The 27,405-nt window shown below is 34.5% G+C and overlaps 1 protein-coding gene across 1 annotated transcript in view; it reads right to left on the bottom strand.

Annotated features, from left to right (window-relative positions):
• Window positions 1-27,405, bottom strand: part of LOC150101346 (ribosome biogenesis protein NOP53) — a 149,155-nt gene that overhangs the window by 26,629 nt on the left and 95,121 nt on the right. The window contains exons 7-9 of the mRNA XM_090400773.1: window positions 25,798-25,908; window positions 17,996-18,169; window positions 2,971-3,026 (exon numbers count right to left, since the gene is read on the bottom strand). Coding sequence (XP_090256899.1) covers window positions 2,971-3,026; window positions 17,996-18,169; window positions 25,798-25,908 — 341 coding nt within the window. The remainder of the gene's footprint in view (window positions 1-2,970; window positions 3,027-17,995; window positions 18,170-25,797; window positions 25,909-27,405) is intronic.

Below are 27,405 nucleotides of genomic sequence, written 5' to 3' on the forward strand. Positions count from 1 at the left end.
TCAATTATTCAGTTGGTTCATAAAATTCTTTACACATTTCCTAGTAATATATTAATAAAACATTGTTTACATTATGTCATGTCATCTTCCTTATACCCTCTTTTACCTTGCGGTGTCGAGGGTCCATTGATCATCGGACCTCACTCCGTTTACAGGATAAGGTGGTCAGCCTTATGCCCCGGTGTATCCTATGGCCTATAGTGTTGAGTTCTCAAGGCCAGTTTGCCTGCTTTGCAGGATGAAAAACCCCAGAATAAACTTAGTTTATTCTGGGGTTTTTCATCCCGCAAAGCAGGCAAACTGGCCTTGAGAACTCAGCACTTTACATTTTACAACACTTTACAACTGTTTACATTATGTAATGCTTATTATGTAATATGTAATGCTTATAAAAATGGATAAGTATACTTTTAGAACCCATTAAAATGAACCAACAAAAATTGAGTGAACAACAAAATGAACTTTCAAGAGGGTGAGGAGAAATAAGTTTTGTTGAAGTAAGGGAGATGCTGTGTCTTTTGTGCAATTAGCATAATAATAATAATAAAAAAAAAAAAAATACAAGGAAAGACATTTTCAAATAGAACTGATAATTTGGTAAAAAAACATGTTTCATAGCCATATGAGAAAGTACAAGATTCGATTCTTTAAAATGTAGTCTATTTATTCAACAGCCAGCTTTCTTGCTATAAGGGGGCGGGATATTAGCACTACTTACATTACTGGCTTTATGCACAGATACGATGCACGCTTGGTCGCTGAATGCGAGTGGGTCAAGTAGATTTGGTTGCATAGGCATTAGGTAGTATATATTTTGTGTGCAAGTCTAATAAGATGTTATATTTTTAAGATCTGCATATAATGCAAACCCCTAATTTAGATCATAAATTTTTTGCATTATATGCGATAATATACGGTAATTGCATTATACCAATTAAGATGAGCGCTGATGCACTATGCACTTTTAATACATCAATAAAAATGCAATCATAAGGTCAAATTGACATGAATTTTGTAGCATGAGTTGTATAAGCCATACAACAGCACACACACCAAACCTAAATGGCACACGACACCACTGGCTAGAATGTTTATGGAAGCAGAATGTTAAACAGTCACAAAAGGATTATTTAATCAATCTTCAAACAACTGATATTTCTAATAAAGTGCACGAATCTCCTTGGCCACTGTATTGGAGGCACTTTAGTGGAATCCATCTGAGATAAGAGAAATATGGTTAATTCTCACTAACAAACATCACCATGCTGAAGCTCTAAACAGTGTCATATTAAAGGACATTGCTATAACAAACCATACATTATGGTTGGTATAAGAAACTTTTCTCGAGTCCCTACAAATATGATAGAGTGAAAGTTGATTAACCTGAAATCTAAATGTGACTAAACAGAATAAATTACTTGATATAATTCAAGAGACTGAATTTTAGCACACTGCTTTGAAAACAAATCAATAAACTGAAGAAAGCTTTAACTGTTAGAGCTTAGCATCTACATTAGATGGACAACTGGGTGTGTGTGTGTGTACTAGAATGTGAATGTTACTTGTGAATGTTACTTTACTTGTGTTGAAAGAGTAAGGATATCTTTTATGTTAAACAAAATTAACTGAATTTGTGTATCTTCTAATATTAAACCAGTTACTGTCATTTTTTAGATCATAACGTATACACATATATTTTTAATCTATGCACTTTGAATTAAATGACATTCCTTTTTTATTATCCCATGTCTTAATATATAAGGAGTATTGTTAATTCCTTTAATTAGAAATCCCAACAAATTAAAAGTTGCTACTCTATAATTGTAGCTATAGATGTGTTAGCCCAACACATCTATATATCAGAAGCAAAAAATGTGTCAAAAGAATCATTAGAAATCTTGGTCCTTCTCTGGAACTTTTTTTCCTTTGCCATTATTGTATCAGACACTTGCTTTATTGATATTTCATCTCCCATTCTTTAAATAACACCTCTTAGATTAGCTATGCTTGTACATTCCTGAATATTAATAATATCAGGTTCTACCAATGATGCCAACTATACACTCCCCATGTTTATCTCAGAACTAATTTATATTGTTCTTCTGATCAACAGCATTATTTCTATCCCATTTCTTAACCCATATGCCAAAACTAGTTTGAATACTGTCATATATACTGCTGTTGTACTATAAATTTAATTTTACTGGCTTCCCAAAATAGGGACAGTAAAGACAGCATATAACTCTGCATTAAACCTGATTCAACATCAAACCCTCTTCAGTTCTACCTGTCAATTTGCAAATTATACATAAACCACACAAGTTGCTTTTCTCAAGATCAACACACTTAAATAAAAATATAGAACTTTTTTATAAGATAAAAATATGCAACTCTATATAGCTAAACCCATTTAATCTTTGCCAATTTCCGTTTTGATATGTCAAAATATAATTTTCATTATAACAAACTTCCCATAAGTATAGGGCTATTCTAAAGGAAATTCACTAAAAATTATTCTTGTGGTTCCTAAAAATTTGCTGTAAGTTTCATCTAAAAAGACTACTTATGGTGTTCAATAACATATTTTAGTAAAGAGTTGATTTTGGAAACAGCTGATCTATTCTCAGAAATTCACATGGATGACATCTTTCCCATTTTTTTTTTTTTTTTTTTTGCTTCAAATGAAAGTGGAATTATTGGTAGAGAGTTACAATACAGCATCAAAGTTCTTAGAAAATGATAAACATAAAATTCTTCACAAATCCAAACCAGCAATTCCCGAAAGATTCATCAAAAGTCGCAGAATATAGGCATATTTAGATTTTCCATAAGATCTAATTAAGATCTTAATTTTAAAAAGGAACCAAACCATTATATAATGGTTTTGTTCCTTTATATGTTGGTCTATTCAGTTAAACTTGTGTTGAATAAGTCCATTGATGACTGTCATATGAAATTATAAAATCTTACCTATATATATCATTCATCCTGATCTTTTCAAGTCTGTTTAGCTTAAGTTCCCTTTCCTACAATAAAATGAAAATTTACATTTTTACAAAATTCATTTAATTGTGCATATATGAGAGAGCTAATAAAAGGTTTATGAACTTGATCATGGGTTAGAAGACAGCGAATTCTCATGCTTTTTATTTGATGGCATGTTACGAACAGAGGATTTCCACATCCGGGTGATATATAAAATCAGCAAAATTACTGGTAAACTATAATAAATTTAGTTTAATCCTTTATCCAAGTGTATGCAAACAAAGTTTGCACCTGAAAGTATCTTCAGGACTGGGGTAAAGTGATGCAACTCCTTGCAAAGGTGGAGCAAGCTACCAACACTCCTATCTCAGTATCTCACATAATGCAAAACACATCTCCTTGCGGACATGTATACTACTGCTATGCATTAAGGGAAGGGCCACTACCCAGACCGGTTTCAACCTTTATTGAGGTCTCTTCAGTGGGAGCCAGGCCCAAGTGGAGATACCAGGCAGAAGCATTAGCAAGGTCATCTCCTCCTATAGGAGCTGCCAAACGGTGTGCCACCTTTTTATTAAATTACTCTGGATTTAGAGAAAGATGCTGAAAGTTTATTTTTCACTTGGTCAGACTATAATAAATTTAGTTTAATCCTTTTTATCCAAGCATGTGCAAACAAAGTTTGCGTCTGAAAGTATCTTCAGGACTGGGCAACTCCTTGCAAAAGTGGAGCAAGCTACCAACACTCCTATCTCAGTATCTCCCATAACGCAAAACACATCTCCTTGCAGATATGTATAATGTTATGCATTAGGGGAAGGGCCACTACCCAGACTAGTTTCGACCTTTATTGAGGTCTCTTCAGTGGGAGCCAGGCCCAAGTGGAGATACCAGGCCGAACAATACTGTTTTGATGGGTGAAGCATAAATGCTTTTCATATTCCCCTCCATCTGAAAAGGTAAGTTCTTTGGGTGGAGAATTATTGAGCTTTAAGCTCACCCTGAAAGGGCAATGAGATTAACTGTGTTCAGCTGAGCATAGAATTGATTTGGGTCTCTTGTATTTGTAGAAATCTGCTTCATTATAGTCTGAAGCTTGCTTGATCAGTGGCTTCGGATGATTAATTGTCTTAATGAAGAACTTTTCAGCTAGGTCATGAAGGAGAGATGTGATGTAGGGAATGCTGACGTCTCTGTGAATTTGGGAGTTTCTGATAAACCACGGAGCATCCAAACTCATTCTCAGACATTTGTTTTGTATTCTCTGCAGCTTTTGAATATTTTCGAAGTATGACTCCACGCAGGAGATGCGTAAGTTATGACTGGGCGTATTACCATCTTGTATATGAGCAGTTTGTTCTGAGTATCGAATTTACTTTTTCTGTTGATCATGGGGTAGAGCTGCGCTATTGCTTTGGATGTCTTTGAACTTATGTGTTCTATATGGTTGGTGAATTGTAGTTTTTTATCCAGAATTACTCCAAGATATTTGATTGTATTCTGCCATGGGATTTTAACACCTAGTAAATTATATCTTCCTTGATTTGAGGCTTTTTTCTAGTGAACAGTATGGCCGAGCTCTTCTGTGGATTGGTTTGAATTCTCCAGTCCATAAACCATCTTTCCAAAGCAGTGTGAAAGCTGCTTTGGAGTCTCTTAATAGCTAGTTTGGGGCTGAGAGATCTTGCTAATAATGCAGTGTCATCAGCATATAATGCAGTGATTGTTGAGCTTGTGTTTTGAGGGATATCAGCAATATAGATAGAAAACAGCAAGGGGGCCAAGAGTGAGCCCTGCGGCACTCCTGCCAGAACCTTGCGTCTGGTTGATACAGTTTCATTTATTTTGACTTGCATATATCTGTCTCTGAGGTAAGAGTGAATTATTTTAACTAGATTAGTAGGCATATTGAATGTGATGAGCTTGTAGAGAAGACCCTGATGCCACACCTTATCAAAAGCCTTTGCAGCATCTAAAAAGACTGCAGCTGTATGAAGGTTCCGGTTGAAGCCTTCGGAGATGTATTCGATCAGCCTGTGGATCTGCTGAACGGTAGAGTGGTTTTTTCTGAATCCAAATTGCTCGTTTGGGATTATATGTAGTTGGTCTGTTTGTGATTGAAGCCTAGTAAGGACTAGTTTTTCTGCGATCTTTCCAAGGTTAGACAGAAGACTGATAGGTCTGTAGCTTTCAGGGAGTTGAGCGTTTTTCCCCATCTTTTTGATTGGTATGACATCTGCTATTTTCCATGTTAAAGGGAAATACTGGAGTGTGAGGATGACATTAATCATGTTGACTATATGTACAATGGCTTTTCTGGGGAGTAGTTTAATTATTTTGTTTGTAATTCCATCTGAGCCTGGAGCTTTATTGTTGTTCAGGTGGGTTATAATGTTTATAACTTCTGTTGGCGAAATAGGTGTGAGAGGTTCTAGGTCATCTTTTTGTTGTGTTATGGCCTGCCTAACTCGGCAGTGAATCTTGTAGATGAGATTGATGTTCAAATTTTCATATGAGGGGGTTGCATTGAGTTTCCAAGCTGTCGGCCAGAGCCTCTGCCTTTTCTTTATCAGTGTCAGCTATTCCTTTCAAGGTTTGAATTGGGGGTAAAAGTTGTCTTTTGGTGCGGAAGGTTCTCAGAAACTTCAATATGGAGTTGTCTTCAGGGTTTAATTTAGTTAGCTTAGATTCCCATTCTTGGTTTCAATGTTTTTGGAGGGCTTCATGGACTTGTCTGTTTAATTTATTCAAATCTGCTTTATCTTGAGAGGCTCTTGTGTTATACCTCTTTCTGGTTTTGTTTTTCAGTCTAATTAAATCCATAATTTCCTCGGGGATCCGTCCACTAGGGTGAAAGACTGTAGTTTGGGTATTTGACTTTATTGCAATTTTGATTTGACTGGTAAAGTTGTTTGCAGCCATTTCTATCTCATCTTTAGTGTGAATAGTAGGGACTGGGCCAATGTGATCAGGTAGGATTCTGGAGAGTTTGTCCCAAGATATGAAAGAGTGGGGAGGGGAGAATTGTTCTTGTGTACCAAGTTGAAGCAGAATAGGGTTGTGATCCGATGAAAGTTCATTTATTGTTTCCAGCTGATATTGGTATCTGATGTTTTTGAGGACAACTATGTCAAGTACATCTGAACTTCCAGTTGAGCTGTGAGTGGGCTCTGTGGGTCCAGTTACAACAATAGAATGTTGCGTTGAGTAATGATTTAGAGTTCAACCTTTGTCGTTGATTGTGGAGCTATGCCAGGCTGTATGTTTGGCATTAAAGTCACCAGCCATGATGATGGAGTCTGTGAAGCCGAGAATGGAGTCTAAGTCAGATACCAGCAATGGAATGCTGGGTGGATTATATACAACATAGATTTTGATATTGCCAGCATTGTTGGTATTAACTTCAATGCCTGTTATCTCTAGGTTCTTGGTTTGGGGATTGGTCAGAACATTGTGGCTTAGGTAGTTTTTAATGTATATAGCTGTTCCTCCTCTGCTGCTGGTGGTGAGTCTATCTGTTTTGTACATAGTATAGTTCTGTAATTTGGGATTATCAGCTGGTCTGAGATGTGTTTCGTTTACTAGAATTATATCAGGAGTGTATCTGTGAGTGAATTCTTGTAGTTCTAGAATTTTGTTTTTGAGTCCGTTGGCATTCCATGCAGTGATCATGAGAGAGTTGGGATGGAATTTTCTTCTCATTGTTGAGGGCTGTCAGAATTGAGTGGGTACCTTGTAGGAATCTTTTCGTGGAGGACAGCGAAGGATTCGTTATCCTAAATTCTTGTAACATGGTAGCTAGTGAGGTAGTTAGTACTGATGTTAGATTTAAGCCTATATGGTCATGAGATGGAGTAGCCTTTGTTCGTGCTGCCTCTGCATAAGTTTTAGGCATTTGTTTCCTTTCTTGAGTTGTCGGGCTAGAGATAGTTTGGACTGGGTGTGACTAGCATGGCTGTCTTGAGCATCGCTGAATTGTGCTGGAAGGATAGTTTTTCGTAACCCTCGGTTATTTGGGTGTGTAATGCATCCCTTGTAGTTTGCGGGGTGAGGTCCTGCTTTTAACTGGAGTGGATCTTTTTTTGTACACATGATGGTCTGGTGGCCCTCGCCACATTTTAAACACCCGTAATTTGCCTTGCAAAGTTTTTGGGCATGGCCAAACCTTTGGCACCTATGGTACTGCCCAGCTGTCGACTTCTTCCTTAGTGGTTCAGTAGAAATTCTGAGGCCACATATCATTGTTAGTTCATAAATCTCTGTGTCTTATCAATTTATATGTGTATCAGTGGCATTGGCCGTTTATCTGCCCTGAGCATCCTGCTCACTTTCACTGGTGTTAGGTTCTGACTCATAAGATCAGTGGTGATTTCTTCACAGGTGACACCCTCGGTCACTCCGCGAAGCACAACCTTGAGATTTTTCTCACTGGGTAAAGCAAAAGTATGATATGGAAGACTCTTGTTATCCATTAATCTTGTCAGCTGTCTGTAGTCAGTGACTGAGGCTGGTTGGATTTTGACTCCTTCATTTTGATTTTTAGCCCAGGAATATGCAATTTTGTGTTCCCTAAGGTCTGTTATGACAGTGGTCCATTTGTCCTTGTCCCTTACTATTACTGGTGGAACCTTTTCGGTGTTCCTTGGGACTTCTAATGTTGGTGTGTCTTCATCCATCTGGTCTTCTATGGTTCTTCTTTTGTTAGAGTGCTCCCCTTGAGAGATGTTTTGACAGGGGGATTTTGGTGACAGAGCAGCAACGAGATCCTCTTATGAAATCTCATTCTCCTCCTCCTCTTCATCCTGATCATTAGCATGAATATATTCTTTTAAAAATCCTGGCCAGTCAGTTTCTAATTTGCTTATTATGAGCTTGAGTACCTCTAGAGACTGCTCCTTGTTAAGGATCTGGATGTGATCTTTGATGTTGTCCATCTCAAAATGGCGATTTCCTGCCAGCAGAAATGGGCTAAAAGAAATATAATAATCCCGCAGGGCCGGGGGCCTGCCAGCAAAGTATCTTGTAGACCTAGGCGGACTACTAGCAATGTATAATCCCGCAGCAATTGAAGCATGCCAGTAAATGTCCCGTAGACTGAGTTGGTCTACTAGCAAAGTCTTCTTAGAACCTACTAATTTGGGAAAAGGAGTATCGATATCTCACTTGGCCACAGTTAGAAACCTACCTCCCTATAAAACCTTAATACCACCACTGGTCCTCATTGCTGGTGGGGCCTGCCGGCCATTTGACCTCTTGCACATTTCGTGCAGAGGGGGAGACAGTAGGAATCACACTGTGTTAGCACCAGTGCAATGTGAGATTACTGAGAAACCTTGTATGCAATATAATCAGGCTCAGTCTAAAGTAACACGTCCGTTCTCATCAAAATCACCACTCCACTTCCATTCGGAGATACTAGGCAGAAGCATTAGCAAGGTCATCTCCTCCTATAGGAGCTGCCAAACGGGTGCCACCTTTTTATTAAATTACTCTGGATTTAGAGAAAGATGTTGAAAGTTTGTTTTTCACTTGGTCAGACTATAATAAATTTAGTTTAATCCTTTATCCATATTTGTACAAACAAAGTTTGCACCTGAAAGTACCTTCAGGACTGGGGTAAAGTGGTACAACACCGGGCAACTCCTTGCAAAGGTGGAGCAAGCTACCAACTGGTAAACTAGTAAGTTGGATTAAGAATCACATGTACATGAGGCAGGTTTAAGGTAGAAAAGGAAAGTCATAAAGAGACAGATACAGAAAAATAAACCCAATAATTTAGATTTCTGGATAGTTTAATAAACTACTATGATGTGGAATCAATTAAATGTTAACCTATAATATATCACCATGAGTCAGATGCAAATTTATTATTGATTATTTTAAAAATTATACAATGACATAAATTTTAAGATGAACTAATCATACTATATATCTGTTGACATTAAATTTTAAGCAACCCTTCCAGTATTTTAAGGTCATCAGAACAATTGACTACTCAGCTCAAGTGTGCACCAATTAGAGAAAATTTACCCTAACTTAAATCATATGCATATATTAAAGAAACTAAACCCTGTGAACAGCTTGTCTTTTTTGATGACTTTTCTGTAACCAATACCTCTGCCAACCAATTTGCTACTCTTCTCACTAGGTGATCATTACCACCTATCTAGCATTTTAATCAGTAGACAGATTCTTAAATGGAAAGCTAGTAAAGGCTTTGCTAAAATCACATTGCAGCCATCACTTTGTCTATCTTCCTTGTGACTTCAATGTAAAAAGCAAGCAGAATTCTCATAACTGATTTTCCTGTAGCAAACCTATGCTGTGGTGTTCAACAAATGATTCCTATTGGAATATCCAGGATATGATTCCTAATTAATTTTTCCACTACTATCTATAACACTAAGAAGAGTCACTGGTTTATAATTATTTACTTTATGTGAAGAACCACTCGTGAACTGGAATAGCCCTCACAAACATCCAATTAAAAGGTACTATTCTTAATCTCAGCGATTCATAAAAAAACGATCAAATGTGGAATGCTTAACCCTGACTTGTATCTGTTTGCTACCAAGGGAGATATATCATCTCTGCAGGTAGCCACTTAAAACTTTTATTTCCATGTTTTAGCATTTCTGGTCAAATATTATCATTATCAATTTCCTGATATGTACTCTCCCAAGGGGTGTTCAGGATACTATGACAGCACTACATGTTTAAGTTCACATTATTATTTATCTCTTATCAACAATTTTCCTCCAAATTAGTCTATTACTTAAAAGCACTCCAATATTGTCATATCTAACACTACACTCTTCTAAGGCAGTAGTTCTGATTGAATCAATCCACCTAGCCCTTGGTCTTCCTCTGAGTCTCTGTCCTGCCATCTCAGCATCGAACACCTGCTTTGCTAACCTTTCCTCACACATTCTATTAAAGTGCCCATAAGCTCTGCTCACACATTTTTGAATGCTGATGTCAAGTTCCCCCTCTAATATCTTCATTTTTAAATGATTCTGGCATTGATGCCATCTTCTCACTCCCCTAATTTTTCTCAGAACTCTCATATTTGTGGTCTCTAGTTTTTGACTGAGTGCTTTATTTCTAACCCAACTCTCAGATGCATAACTTAAAACTGGTTTGAACACAGTCTTTTATACTGCTAGTTTGGTGTTTTGGCTAATTTCTCCCGTATTCCATATAAATTTCAGCTGGCTACCCACCATATCAGCTTTGTTTCTGTTGTCTATTTCCAGTTAACCTGCCACCTTCACTAAAAACTGTGCCTAAATAGCAGAAAAATTTTACTTGTTCTATAGGATCTCCATTCAGAATGTAGCTGAAGTTTTCTATGTTCCTGCCTATTATCATAGCTTTGGTCTTTTTATTGCTGATTTTCATACCAATTTGTTACAGATGTTATTCAATTTAGTTGCAGAATCCTGGAGACTTGCCCTAGATGTGTTTAGGAATACATCATCTGCATAAAGCAAAGAGCTAAGCTGGACATCTGTAATTCTAATATCAGGCCTAATGTCTCTTTCTTTCATAATGTGATCCATATAAATGATGAATAAGAGTGAAGATAATGTGCATCTTTGTCTTACCCAGATTTTACCTTAAACCATCTTCTTGTATTTCCTTCATTTCTAACTGCTGACTGACAGTTTAAATATCAACTATGTATTGCTCTGTATAATGTTCCATTCACTCCATACAATTGTAGTGTTTTGAAAAGCTTTTTTCTGGGCACCTTGTCAGGTATCCCTTGATTAACGCGATTAATTAATCCCTCGATGTTACCGTGTATATCAAAATCGCATTAATCAAATATAATAATGATAAAAATTACAATTCGTCCATGATCGATTACTGTATTAATAATTCGCTTTATATGGTACTCTTTTGAGAAAGATAAAAAATGAATGCAACCTTCTCGTGGTGCGCCCTGTTGGGTATCTACTTGGATACTGAACGAATGAGGATGGGCTGGCAATTTGGAATTTAGCCGACCAAATTGTATTCTTATTGGTTAAACCAAAATAAAAAATGATGGTACAACATGACAAAATTTCGTGCCAGCTGGGGCATCACCTGGTTAAACAAGGCCCCCATTGTTCTCGCCAGAGAACCAGGGCGCAAACAGCAAAAAGTCAGCTACTGGAACAAATCTGAAAACACACCCCAAGTCAACATCACCAGAGTTAAAGATTGGTACTATCAACATAAGAAGCCTGAATGGCAAAGAAATGGAGCTAGCTGAGGAATTAGATAAGTACCAGATCGACATAATAGGGGTGACTCTTGCTGTGAATATAAAGGGATTGTCGCAATTAATTTCGGTGCATTAATCAAATCCCACATTAAGCAAGGGATACCTGTACTTTTCCATATCTACAAAACTTAAGTACAGATTCTTGTCACATTCCCATGATTTCTTAACTATCTGTCTTAAAGTGAAAATCTGATCTTGACAACTTCTATTTGGCCTGAATGCAACTTGTTCTTCTCCAAGTACGCTAGGTAAATCTTACCTGGAAGATTTAGTAGAGAAATTCCTCTGTAATTTTCACATTCAGTTTTATTTCCTTTTTTTATAGATGGCTATTAAGAGAGCTCTATTCCAATCATTGGGAATTTGTCCTTCTGAATTATGCATGATGTACTCCTCTTTGCATTCCTCTTGAACATTTTCTAGTATGGTTCAGTCACTGCTTGGTTCGTTTAATAGTCTTTCAAAGTAATTACTCCAGATATCTAAAATATCCTTATCTTCACCTTTATCATGATTTTTGTTTAGCTCACTTACGTTTCTTCTCTGTATTCTTTTAGAGTATTTGCTGACTTATTCGCTAGGAACTTTTAGTATGATTTCTTCTTTTGCAGGACTCTTTAACTTGTGTCCACAATGGTATTCTTGTTTTTTTCTATCCTTGCAGACAACTTCATCACATATCTCCTTAGTTGAATCAATCAATGTCATAGTTTGCTAATGAGACTCTGAGGTTTGGTTGTTTTCAAATTGCTGCAAATTTAAAGATACAGAATGTGCATCCGTTCCATTTCACACCTTGGAACAAACACGTAGCAGATCTTCATGCTGATATAAGATTTGCTAGAGAATATGAGGTACGTGTAAAGAAGTGGCTATATCATTGTTCTGATAACAATGATATATTATTGTTATACAGATATGCCTCTTAAGCTTTTCTTTATTATTATTATTGTTTTTGAAATTTGGGATTTAGCCGGCCAAACTGTATTCTTACTGGCTTAAACCAAAATATAAAATGATGGTACAGCATGACAGAATTTCATGCCAGCTGGGGCATCACCCAGTTAAACAAGGCCCCAATTGTGTTTGCCAGGGAACCAAGGTGAATAGCGAAAAAAGCCAGCTATTGGAATAAATCCTGAAACACACCCCAACTCAAGATCGGTACTATCAACATAAGCAGCCTAAATGGCAAAGAAATGGTGCTAGCTGAGGAATTTGATAAGTATCAGATCGACATAATAGAAATGACAAACAAAACAGACAAACTCTGGTGAGATTTTTCTGAGCAATAAATACAAAACGTTATATTCAGGAAATCAGAATCAGTGAAAAAAAAAAAAAAGATGTAGCTATAGTATTCAGCACATTCAGCGTAGAGTGATGTGGGCAAATATCAAAGAGGAGCTGGACAATGAGATTATTTGTGCACAGAAGGTTCCACTAAGATAGAAGTGGAGGAATTTTTTTGAGGCATTAGAGAAAGCAACTGACACAATGAAAATGGAAAAGATGGTCATTGTTGGGGATCTAAATAGCAGAGCAGGAAATGATTGTCAGACATACAAAAATATTTTGGGAAAATTTGGAGAAAACAGCAAATACCTGTTGGATTTCTGCTCAGCACATGGACTGGTTATTACTAACACCATGTTCCAACATAAAAATGTGCACAAATTCTCATGGAGAGAAGAAGCAAGGAACAAGAAAAGTTCCACTGAGTATATCATTGTTGATAGTGATATTTTCTCACTTGTGCAGGATATTAGCATGTACAGAGGATTTTATATTGGAAGTGATAGCCATTTAATCTTGAGAAGGATAAAATTGAATTTCATACTGAAAAGAAGAACATGTAAGAAAGTTTCAGAGCAAATAAAAGTTTAGCAGCTCTCAGATGTGAACTGCAGACTAAAATACAGAAACATTATTCAAGAAAAAATGAAAGAGTTTGAGAACAGGAACAAACCTTGGAGATTCAGTGGCATGGTTGTCTTCAAAGATAGTAAAAATCAGAACTCCATGGTGGACACAGGAAGTTAAAGAAGAAAGCATATCATAAGTTCCTTGCAAATAAGTCAGCTTGTGCTCTTAGAGAATACAGAGACAAATGTAATGAAGCTAAACAAAAGTGATGATAAGAACATGGAAAATAAATATCATGAAGGTTGTTGGAGAAGCTCAGAAATGGAGGAAAGAGTGCTGTAAAAGGAATTAGCGATGATAAAGGCGACATGAAAACTACTGAAAAAGATATCCTTGAAGTATGGAGTAATTACTTTGAAAAATTGCTAAATGAAACAAGCAATGATAGCACAGTGGCAAAAAACACTCAACAGGCATGCAGTCAGGAATACACATCCATACTTGAAGTAGAAACAGCCTGAAATGTGGAAAGGCAACGGGAGTAGATGATATTCTTGAGCAATGGAGGTATAAAAGTCTTAGTGTCTGCACCTGCATAGTTCAGAAGGCATGGACAGAGGGACGAATTCCAGATGATTGGAGTAGAGCTCTCATAGTACCCATATATAAAAAGGGAAATAAAACTGAATGTGCAAATTACAGAGGTATTTCCCTACTCAGTGTTCCTAGTAAGATTTATGCAAGTATACTTGAGAAACGGTTGAGAAGGATTGTGGAAGGGAAGCCTGGTGAGGAACAAGCTGGATTCAGGCCAAATGGAGGCTGGTAGGATCAGATTTTCACTTCACAACAAATAGTTGAGAAATCATGGAAAAATAAAATAAAGATCTGTATTTCAAGTTTTGTAGATCTGGAAAAGGCATATGACAAGGTCCCGAGAAAAAAGCTATTCAAAAAACACTGCAGTTGTATGATGTCAATGGAGCATTATTTCAAGCAATGCTTAGTTTTTATTTGAGTTTTAAGTCAGCAGTCAGAAAAGTACAGGAAGATGGTTTTACTTTAAATCTGGTGTCAGACAAGGATGTACATTATCCCCTCTGCTGTTTATTATCTATACGTACGCGTGGATAGGCTTATGTGTTCATCAGACATGTTGTAATAGGTTTCACGGTATAATAAGAACACAGATGGTTAAGAAAATAACTATTTATTAACTTAAAGCTAATATTTCGCTGGTATTATATCCAGCATCTTCAGAGCACACAACACAAAGTTTGTTACAAATGTAAGACAACCACAATCCGGTGTAACAGTGGGGGCTAGTATAAGTGATTGCAGCGTGCAACACAAGACTAAAGTCCTAATATGGCGCCATCTGGGTAAAAAAAAAAAAAAGTTTTGAAATAGTAGTCAGAAAAATTCAAATTGTAAAAATATAAATTAAAAAATATTAATTTGGTCTTAGGATGACTGTCTCCCAAATCTTTGGTAGATTTATACAGTCATGCTTGTTAAGGTTTTGAGTATGTTTTAAGGCTTCTGTTGATTCCAGGAACAACATCTCTGACTTGTAGAAGCTTCTGTGCATTACTTTTGTTTCTTTCCAATTGATCCTGTGTGCAGGGGTATCCAAAGCACGGTCTGCCAGACCCGACTTACCATAGCGAAAGTGTCGGAAATATTAGCTTTAAGTTAATAAATAGTTATTTTCTTAACCATCTGTGTTCTTATTATGCCGTGAAACCTATTACAACAATATTATCTATATGGATCACAAACCTGATATCAAAATTGGAGATGTTTATCTCATCTTTTTACTTTTTGTGCATCACTTATACTTCTAATAAACACAGACTAGAGATATTAGAATACTGAGAAAAATTAGAGACGTGAACAGATGGTATCATTTGCAATATCATTAAAAACTAGGATATTAAGAAAGAACTCAACATTGTTAGCATCCAGGAATGTGTTGGCAGAGCTAATCTCAGATGGTATGGCCACTTAAACAGAATGGGAGAGGAAAGATTAGCAAAACAAGTGTTCTCTGCCAGTTTGGCAGGAAAAAGATCTAGAGGGAAACCACGATATAGGTGGAATGATACCAGTGGCGGCCCATACATAAGCACTGCGACAATGCAGCACTCCCAAGGAAAAAATTAAATTTTGTTTGTGTTTATAAATAATAACAATGCTTACCACATTATATAAATGCAGTACAACATGTTAAAGCTTATATTTTGACATTGACTGAATAGTCAATAATCGGAATTGTTCGATTAATGCTTTAGATTACGAAACAAATGCACTGCGATCTAACATCGATATTCATTTGCTCTCATCATTGCACGTTACATCATTCCAACTGTAACTGCTCAAACGGCAGTGTATTTTTAGTATCCTTACACGCCTCATTTCTGTGAGATATGAAACGTTTATTATTGGTGCATGTGCATGGCGAACTATTTTTTGTAAATTTTATTTTGTTAAAATTATTTATATTAATATAATTATTTATTTATTATAGATACAAGGATGAATTATGATGAGTGTCATTTTTCAATTATCATTACAAGAAACAAATGCACTGCGATCTAATGCCGATATCCGTTTGCTGTCGTTGCACGTTACGTCATTAGATACACTGCCGCTTGGGCAGTATATCATATGCCTGAGTTCATTATTTCTGTGAAATATGAAATTATTATTGGTGCGTTTGTGGTGAACTATTTTTTTTGTAAATCTTATTTTATTTTGTTAAAATAACACATAATTATTTATTTATTATAGATACAAGGCTGAATTATGATGAGTGTCACTGTTGAAAATATGAAAAGAATTATATTTTTTCAATTATCATTACACAAAACAAATGCACTGCGATCTAACGCCGATATTCGTTTACACTTGTCATTGCTAATGATACGAAATTTTTATTATTGGTGTTTGTTCGTGGTGAAGATGAAATATTTTTAATATGTAAATTTATTTATTAATAAATTCGTTACTGATTAAAAAAAAAGTTGTTGTTTTTTTTTTTTTAATATGCAGCACCCCCACTTAAAATTTTCACTGGCCACCACTGATTGATACAGTAAAAAATGCCTTAGAAGATAGAAATATAAGATCTGATAACGTTTGGAGTCTTGACAGGTAACAGATTGATTTGGAGAAAAATTGTAGATAGGTAGTTAGTAATGATGTAACTTTTTCATGTAGTACTATCATTATCCTGTACGCCTCTTGAAGGTACATATCAGAAATTTGATGAAGATAGTTTATTCTACAATTTATCTGTAAAAGCTGCTCAACTTTAATTCTTTTTAAAATTTTCTTAAGTGCTGTTCTTTTCAACATGATATCCATTTTTATCCTGCTTAGTACTAAGTAATGGTCAGTTCCAATTTTGAATTCCCTGTACACTCTTGTTATCTGAACCAGCCTTATGATTATCACTATTTCTTGTATCCTCTCTCCATATGAGTTTGTGCACATCTTATGTTGAAATATGGTGGTAATGACTAGCCAGTCTTGAGCAAAAGTCCAGTAAATACTTACCATTTTGATTAGCTTTACCCTTTTCTCCAAATTTTCCTATGTGCCTGTGAGATTCGTTTCCTACTTTGTTGTTCAGGTCTCCAAGAAGGAACACTTTTTCCATTTTCTTTATGTCAGCTGTTTCATTGTCCATTTCCCCATTTTGAAGTTTGCCCACATAACTCTACTTGAAACTGCCTTCCAATCAAGAAGTTTATCTTCATGTTTGGTTTGGTGTTGATTGCTATTGCTACTCTTTCCTTGATATTATCTGCCATAAATGTTGTTCAAAAGAGGGCACTTCAATTAACTGACTTTCTCCATCCAGTATCTCATAAATGGCCAAATCCTGCACTCTGTTTTTCTACAGATATTTTTGACAGGTGCTTTCAGTAGAATTGGCACAATTATTCCACCCATTTCTACTAAACCTAAATTAACATGAACAATAGCTTCCCAACACCCATTTACAGTTCAACTACTAACCCACTGTAATCCTCATCTATCTTTCATTCCACCTACATCTGTTCTATGAAACAGCCTTCATGTATTTCCCAAATGAGAACTTTCAGCTCTTTAAAAGGAACATTAACAGATTCCTTCTCTCTGCAAAGCAAGCATAGCCCCAATTTATTTCCATTGTTCCACTCTCATGAAAGAGATATAAAAAATGTGTGGTAATTTCTTATGTCTGGTTGGATTGCATTCATATAACAAAATAACATTGGCTGGGTATGTGACTATGATCAAATTTTTCTCTCTAAACCACATTGCCACATGCCCAGCCAATGTTATTTTGTTTCTTGGTTCATTGTGAACTATAGCTTACAGAAGAATTTTTAACAGCATGGCTATCATTGTAACATTCTTTATGGAAAAAAAACAACAAAAAAAAAACAGAAAAGGTAGAAGGAGAACGAGGAAAGAAGATCAAAAAGTGGTATCTCCCACCAATGATGGCAGTTACATAAATCTTGTTATCTTTGGAGTTGAATATCTGCAGGATGTATCATTTAGGAAATAAAGATTGATTGAGGAATGTCATTCTAGTTATAAGAGTGAGAAGCAATGAATGAATGACAAGGTATTAAACAAAACCTTTTTTTTTTTTTACTATGAAAGCCATTGAATGAAGTGGAATGAAGTGGCAGGATTATATACAACAGATCACACAAACAATGATGTTATCTGTAGAAAAATCCTGCAAAAGAAACTTCATGTCTTTTACCAAATACATTATAGAAAGAAACCCCAAATAGAGCCATGTTTTATTTTTGCAGATCTTTAAAACAAAGTACATAATAAAACACTGCTAACTTATTAGCTTACCTTGACTTTTTGCTCTTTCTTTTTTCTCTTTTTAGCTTTCAGTTTCCTTTCATTTTTATTTGTTAGGGGATTTCTTAACATATACTGATTTGGTTCTTCATCTTCTTTCTCTTCCTCTTCTTGTTTTGCATCCTCATCAAATAACCCACTAGACATTTCTTGAAGCCAAGTTTCCTGTAAATAAACCACGTTTTAGATCAAACAAAATATAAATGTTAATTTATATAAAGAATTAAGAAATAATTACTTTTTGAGGTTTAAAACTGAAAGAAAAATATTTTCAATACCGAACAAGTAAGTAGACAATAATATTAACAGCAACATGAAATTGTCCTTGGAAAATTTCATGTTGCTGTTAGCACACTCCTCCCCTCTTCAAAACTTTTTTTTTGGTGAGGGAAAGAAGTTAACATGTTAGTAAGAACCAGCCGGTGTTGTTCACAGGGGCAGCTCGTGCATAGGCACTGCAGAACTGCAGCACCCCCAATTTTTCTCAATGTATAAATATATTTATTAATTTATTTATATTTGCTTGTAATATTTAATTTTATCATCAACAATCCTATACAATTCTCTTATTTTGTATAAAAAAAATAATAAAAATCCATCCTGTAGCACTCAGGAGGGCGAAGGATGCTAGCAGCACTGTGTTTATATGCAGTTTGTGCCAGTAAAAGAGTGTTCGTAGTGTGCTTATCGTGTTTACTCCGTCTCTTTAAATATCTGGACATTACAATTAAAGGAATGGATTTTATTATTAAGTAATTTTGAATTATATTAAACTGTATAATTTTATCGATAATAAACGATATTTTTTCATGAAACAAAACAAAAATATATTTTATTTTTAAGTAATTTTGAATTATACCAAACTGTATAATTTTATCGAAAATAACAATATTTTTTCATGTTTATTTTTTAAATTTTTACCATAATTTTGATATTTTATCCAAACGTGTATACACTGTACATACATGCGTACGTGTAATTGTACTCAATGATTGCAATTAGGATGCAACATGCTATAAGCATATACATGTCTATATTTGGAACTTAGAAATAGCTTATTATATATCAAATAATATTCAGATTAAAAGGATAACTATATTTTTACTTGAAGATGACTTTTTTTTTACATAATCAGATTTTAAAAATTAACACTCTACTGTTGTGTTACTGTGGCCTATAAAACTGTACACATCCGGAATAAAGATATTGCAGATGTGTGCAGTAATTAACTTGAAAGATTTTTAAATGAATCAAACAAGTGACAGAAAGGTGGTAGAAAATATTCAAAAGGAATGCATCTTAATATTTGAAGTGGAAAAGCCATTAAAAACCTGAAATGTGGAAAGCAACTGGACTAGATGACAATCAACCCGAAGTACTAATTTCTGATTGAATGTTATCTAGATGACTGTAGTAGAGTTCATGGTATCCCTCTATAAAAAATGGAAAATAAGATCAAATGTGAGAATTTTACAGAAGAATTTCCCTATTGATGTTCCAGGTAAGATTATTCAAGCTTAACTTGTGAAGAGGATAAGAAAAACTGTGGAAGAGAAGATAGCTGGGTTTTGTATTGATAGCTATCTTCAAGCTATCAATACAAAAAGGAGCCATCAGGATCAGATTTTCACTTTAAGACAGATAGCTGAGAAACCATGGGAATATAATAGAGGATTTACATTTATGTATATTGTAAAAGGTAAAAGGCATATGGCAACCTGCCAAGAGAAAAGTTCTTCAAAATGCTAGAATTATATAATGTAAATGGAACATCATATTAAGCAGTATAGTCTATACTTAATTTGTAAGTCATCATTTGAAGGAGATATAAGATGGTTTGGTGTAAAATTAGTTGTAAGACAAGGGTGCACACTCTCAAATGTTATTCATTATCTATATAGATTACATTACGAACTGGAAATTGTAGCTCTTCACTTTACGCATATGATGTCATGCTCTTAAATAATTCAGATTCCTTAACTAAACTAAGTACATGTGTAACAAATAGGGAATGAAAATCACCATAAAAAGACAGACTATGAAAACATACAAGAACGTTGAAAACATCAGTTACATCCTGAATTTATTTTAGGCACAATTTTTAGTGATAGTGGCAAATTAAATGCAGAAAGAGCAAGAATGGTATAGTAGGGAACTGAATACATTTATATGAAATATCAAGGAAATTAGTCAAAATAGAGTATACAGAAGACGGCATACAAACCAATTTTCATCATTTATTCTTATGGATCTGAGAGCTGTGTAGAAATTAAACATTTGATCCAAGACTTAAAACACTTATCTCTGGTTTTCAGAGATAGGTCTGAGAAAAATTAGGAGAGTGAACCGATAGCATCAATGGCAGAATCATACAGAATTAAAGGAACCTTATTTTGATGTCAGCAAGACTAATCTTAGCCATTAAATGGAATGAGAGAGGAAAGATTTGCAAAAAGCATTTCATGGCAGATAACAGACCAAGAGAAAGAACAAGATGCAGGCAGATTAAAGTGCCTTTCAAAATATAAGATCTGATAATTTTGGAGTTGTGACAAACAACGGACTAATTTGGAGGAAAGGAATTAATAATAATGCAAAGTTAATTGTGTAACAATATCATCTTCCTATCAGGGTTCTAGGCCACATGGCCTGTTCCAGACTCAGTCCATCTTCTGCTTGGTTGTCCCCTATTCCTTGTTCCCCTAGGATTATATGTTTTGGTAACCTTTCTCTCTACATTCTTGCTATATGGTCTAGCCAGTTTTTTCCTATATTTAATCAATGAGTCTGTTATGGGATTGATTTTGAGATTTTTAATTATTTATTTCTTATCTAATAGAGTGAGTTTTTCTGTTTTCTTAAGGAATTTCATTTCTGCTGCCTGAATTCTCTGTATATCTCTTTCTACGAAGGTCCAGATCTCGCTTCCATATAATAGTGTAGGTTTCGGCTATTGTTTTATAGACTCCGAGTCTTGTGTGTTTCTTAGGTAGTTAGGTTGAAAGGTTCTGTTAATCATTCCAGTGATTTTCATGAAGTTCGCCATCTTAAAATCAATATCTTTTCCATTTATTCCCCCTAGGGGCTTGCAATTGCAAGTACGGGCCTGGGACACCCTGGATACCTGAGCTAAGTATGGCCTCCTTCACTTTTTCAGCCATACTTCTTTCCTCTTGTTCATCTCCTCTATTAACATCTATAGAAGAGAACACAACTCTATAATCTTTACTATCCTAACTTCTAACTCTGGAGGGGTTCCTCCACTCTCCCCTGAAGCTATCAGAGTAATCGAGAGCTAAGGGGAATTTCATTTTCCTTTAATAAACACTAACCAAGGCAAGTTTGATGACCTCAAGGTGGCAGTCCCACTATCAAGCTAGACTGCAGGAGGCCAGTAACACCCTCAGTTGAGCTGAAACTCACTAAAAAAGACTCAAGACAATTCAAAAAGGACAGATCCTATCGGAAATGACTCAGCTCAGAGAATGGATACAATTGGGACATGGACACAAAAATAGAAAAAGAAGACATCCAATTTTTGGAAGCTAGCAGCATGAAACGTTAGAAGTATACACCATAAAATACAAGAATTAGACCAAACCTTGGAAAAATAAAAAATAATGATAGCTATAATTACAGAATCAAAGAGTAGATGATATTCAACTAGAAATTCTCAAGTATAGTGGTATAAAAGTCTTGCAGTGGCTGCACTGCATAATTCAGAAGGCCTGAACAGAGAGACGAATTCTTGATGATTAGAGTAGAGCTCTCATAGTACCATATATAAAAAGGGAAATAAAACTGAATGTGAGAGTACAGAGGTATTTCTCTGGTAAGATTTATGCAAGTATACTTAAGAAACGGTTGAGAAGGATTGTGGAAGGGAAGAATAAGCTGAATTCAGGCCTGGTGAAGAATAAGCTGAATTCAGGCCAAATAGAGGCTTTCAGGATCAGATTTTCACTTTACAACAAATAGTTGAGAAATCGTGGGAATATAACAAAGATCAGCAATTAGAAATGAATGAAGTACAGGAATATGGTTTGATGTTAAATCTGGTGTCATACTTTTAAAAAAGTACAAGTACAACAAAATTCCATGACTAAATTGAATAACTGTTGTAATAAATTTAGTATGAAAATATCAATTGAATCTTGAATGGAGAATCTATAGACCAAGTAAAACATTTCAGCTATTTAGGTACAATCTTTAGTGAAGATGGTAAATCAAATAGGGTAATAGACAACGGAATCAACAAAGCTGGTATAGTAGGAAGTCAGCAGAATAAATTTATATGGAATAAGAGAGAAATCAGTCAAAACATTAAATTAGCTGTATATACAAGACAGTGTTCAAACCAATTTTAACTTATGGATCTGAGAGAGAGCTGGATTAGAAATAAAACTGCTTAACAGGATAATTACACCATGCCTAAAAACTCCTGACATTAACCCCCATATAAAAATAAAAACTCTTTAAATAAAATTTCCTTGACACAACAAGCGATACAAAAAATTGACAAAATAAAAATTTTAACAAAAATTTGACACAACAAAATATGGATACAAATTTAAAATTATACTAAACACCTAATATGCATATTTCAGGATATACACAGTGAGAAAAATTAATTCATTTAAAATATAGAATCTTTTTCAGGAAATGTAGTTTAATACTAATTATGCATTAATACTTAGAAAGAAAGGTTGTGTGTTATCCCACATAGATAGTCCACAATGCTGCAAACTATGGTAAGAATCAGTGGAATTGAATCAGCATACGTCTTTCTTGGAGTGTGATTGAGGCCAATATTTGAGTAAACTTGTTGTAATGCTTGTTGTCATTGGAGAAATCCAATAAATTTCCAAATGGTGAGATGGAAACTTCTGTTCCATCCTTCTACTGAATTATTTGTTTTTGGTAATTTGCTGATATATATTCCAGATATTGATGGCATAAGTTGGTTGCCATCATCCATGGCGTTGTGGTCTTCCAGTGTAAGAATCTTCAAAATAATCTGTGACTGGTAAGCTTTTCTGGAGGTAGAAATTCATATAATTCATCAAAAGCGCTGACGACTTCATCTGTCAGAACAAAATGCACATCATTCCTAATTTCAGTGCGAAGTCAAAATCTTCTTGGTAACATTGTTGCAAACCATTCTCTTGAATTTTCCAGTAGATATTCTGACTTAGATGAAAGAAACATCCTTTAATTTGCATTTTTATCGATAAGTGATAATTATCACCCAATCACTTATTGTTGAAAGAGATTGGGTGATAATTTGCTGCAGTGCTTCTTCAGTGTCCTCTGCCAGTCTTTTAATTTGTTGAACTACTTTGAGAACTTCTTGTGCTGGATCTGGACCATGAGAATGGTTGTTTAACCATCCCACAAGCTCTTCTCCACAGAGTTTAATTTTAGCTTTACATTCGCTCGTTACCTTCTTTCACACCCAAATGATACAACACCGTTTGTCAAATTTTTTTGTTTTACATGCACATAACCTTCAAAAATCACTTTCTCCTTTCCTTTATTCGATTTTACAAATTCCATCATGGATAGTCAAAAATATTTTATAAATATTATAATAGACTGAAATGAAATATTTTATTTTCAATTTCACTTCGACAACAGTTTTGACACACTCGGTGCTATTATTAAGACTACAATAATTCACAAATGTGAGTTATTTATTTATATACAAATAATTAACCATAATGTTTACAAGTTTACAGTTGAAACAAATTGAAAATTATTTGTTAGCAGAGATTCCTAATCCTATGATCTTAACGTAAATCGCTTCATGATGGTCATAACAGTTATGACCATCATGAAAATTCCAGGAAAAATTAGTCTTGTTTTGACATATAATTCTGATTAAAGAAACTACAGGTAAATGTTATTAACGAAATTACCTGATCCTAGAAATGTCACTAGTCCCTTTGATTGTGCGTTCAAAGATAACACCCAAAGAAGATTAAATTGTTATCCTGCCAATTCTATTTATTTTTTTTTTTTTGTTATTGCAACTTTAAAACTTTTTTTTTTTATCATATTTAATTTCATCTACCAATATTTCAAATGGGAGGGTTCATTGCCTGGTTTTTTTTTGTCCAGGTGATTAATTGTCCTAGAAGTGAACAGATGGCATCAATGGCAATATCATATTAAAAACGAGGATATTACAAAAGAACTTTACATTGTTTGCATCCAGGAATGTGTTAGCAGAGCTAATCTCAGGTGGTATGGTAACCTAAACAGAATGGCAGAGGACAGATTAGCAAAAAAAACAAGTGTTATCTGCCAGGATGGCAGGAAAAAGGCCCAGAGGAAGACCAAGATATAAGTGGCTTGATGTATAGTAAAAAGTGCCTCAGAAGACAGAAATATAAGATCGATAATGTTGGAGTCTTGATTGATTTGGAGGAAAACTGTTGATAGGAAGTTATTAATGATGTAAGTTCTTCATGTAGTACTATCATAATATCTTATACACACCTTGAGGGTACATGTTAGGAATTTGATAATGATGATATAAAAAACAAGTTCCAATATTAATAGAGATTTATTTAAAGTTCACCATCAATTTCCCGATACCTACTCTCAAAGGATGTTCAGGCTACTATTAAAGCACTACATGATTAAGTTTACATTATTATTAATCTTTTATCGACAATTTTCCTTGAAATTAGTCTATTACTTGTCAGCACACCAATATTGTCTAACATTTTGTGCTTCTAAGTCACTTCTGACTAAATCAATACACTAAGATCTTGGTTTTCAACTGGATCTTTTCCCTCCCATCTTGGCATCAAACACCTGTTTTGCTAACCCTTTCCTCACTCATTTCATTAAAGTGGCCATTAGTTCTCCTCACACATTTTTGAATGCTAACAATGTCAAGTTCCTTTCTAATATATTCATTTTTAATATGATTCTGGCATTGATGCCATCTTCTCACTCCTATAATTTTTCTCAGAACCTTTATATCTGTGGTCTCTAGTCTTTGATCTAGTGTTTCATTTATAACCTAACACTCAGATACATAACTCAAAACAGATTTGAATGCCATGTTGTATATGTTTGGGCTAATTTTCTTCTTATTCCATATAAACTCATTCAACTTGCTCTCCACAAAGCCAGCTTTGCTTATTCTATTGTCTATTTCCAAATTTAATTTGTCATCTTCACAAAAAACTGTGCCTAAATAGCAGAAAAATTTTACTTGTTCTATAGGGGTTCTCCATTGAGAATGCAATCCAAAGTTTTCTATTCCTGCCTATTTTCATTGTTTTGGTCATTTTGTTGCTGTTTTATGCTGCAAATATCTTAATAAAAGATAGAGTGAAAAATGTAAAATACTGAATATTACAAATTTAAATCTAATTGTATTGCATCAGTATGTCACATGTCCCTGTTAATAAAGGTGACGATATTGCATTGCATACAGCACCATTGTATACCATTCCAAAAAAGCAGAACTTATAACCCATAGTTTCTTGGAATGCATGATATCTTTATTGGTACTTGGTGTGAGGGAAGTAGTGAGCTAGTAAGAACTAAGTAGTATGCTTGATGATCACAATTAGGATTCAGCTTGTAATAAGCTTTAATAAACATGGCTAAATTTGCAATTTAGAAATAGCTTATTACATATCAAACAATATTCAGATTAAAAGGATAACTATAATTTTATTTGAAAATAACTTTTTAAGTAATAAATCAGATTTAAAAATCAACAAGTACGTGAACATACACACACAAACATACAAACTCAAAACAAGTATCACCTTTGTAGGTGCACAATCTTTGGTGGGAAATTTTTCTGTTAAACTTCTTTCAATTCGCCTTGCTTCTTTCTCCTTCTGAATCTCGACTTGCAGTGCTGCATCTAAAAGATCCTAAGGAGGGGAAAAAAATCTGAATTTAAAAAAAAATATTTTCCCCATAAAACAGTTGCTTTAGAAATACTGAAATTGGTTAACTTAACCTTGCTTAGATACCAGACTTTATTCTTAATAGCAAAACAGGATATATAATGTCATATATTAATGTATCATTACATATTAAAAAGCTGTCTATGCCATAACATTTATGAGTGAGATGTTGTTTCTATATCATAAGTTTCATAAGTGCAATATATAATAATCTCATTTATAAGAGATGAGGTTTTTTTAAGCATCCCCCCCCCCCCTCCAGCCTGCCTTTCCACATTTCAGATTTTGGTGGCTTCTATGTCAAGTACTGATATATTCTCATGAGTGCATGCTTCTTCTTGAATATTTTTTACCACTGTTTCTCTGCTTGTTTCATTTAACAGCCTTTCAAAGTAATTACTCCAGATACCCAGAATTTTTAACCAAAAATAGTTTAATACATTATCTATATAATGCTTATCAAAATAAAATTTCTATATAATTCCAAGGAAATTAATTTATATTGCTTTGAATATCCTGAAAGAAAATAATTAGTATATATACTTCCTAAAGAAAAGTAACCATAATATTATGTTAGGAAATGTAAAATAAAACCAACTTGTTTAGTACAGTTTAAAGTGAAACATTAATGCTAAAGCTTGTTGGTTTCTGTTCAAGATGACATCAACTAAGCATAACATATTTCTGAAAGGCTTAGAAAAATTTCATATTTATTTTGCAACTGTTATTTTAATAACTGTAATGAAATTCAATTATTCGAAGTTTGTTATTAAATTTGATATAAGATCAAGATGTGAACTTGTGATTGTGTATCTGAAACTGGTTATTAAGCCAGCTAAAGTATATAGTGAAAGGAAGTTTTTTCTTGCATAACCTGTAAAAAGAATATTTTCTCAACCATATATTATCAAATGTGAGTGTGATTTTTTGAAAAATCGAGCCAATGAGCATTAAAATAAAGTGAATATGAAGCCACAGGAAAAAACTTTTCATTTGCTTTAAAAGTTGAATTGCTAAACAAAGAGGATGTTATTAAATTTGTGAAAATAACAAGCTACTGATGAGCTTTATAATTGTTCCATTCATTAGTTCATATGATAATCACACAACGTTTGTTCATTATATGAGATATGTACTTTACAGCTTTAGGAAAACATAGATTTAAACTAAATAAATGGGAAGAGACTTCTACATAACGAATAAGCCATTCAGAGAACCAAGCGGGACTTCTGCTTAGTTCTTAGTGGGCCTTAAGCTTAGTTCTTTACTCTCTGCAGATGGCAGCTTTCTTAAAAACAACCAGAATTCTTTGACAAATTTGGTATGATAATCAGCAATCAAAAAGAAAAGTAAAGAGCTAGGTAGATTAACATAAAACAACTGCATTCTCCATAGTGAAACTATAGAAAAGGTTGTGACATTTTAACCATTTAAGAAATTTTTTACTGAAGTTTGTAAATT

This window comes from Typopeltis vanoorti, chromosome 11, assembly GCF_054136105.1.
Source record: "Typopeltis vanoorti isolate ZY-2024b chromosome 11, IOZ_Tvanoo_1.0, whole genome shotgun sequence".
NCBI classification, from domain to species: Eukaryota; Metazoa; Arthropoda; class Arachnida; order Uropygi; family Thelyphonidae; genus Typopeltis; species Typopeltis vanoorti.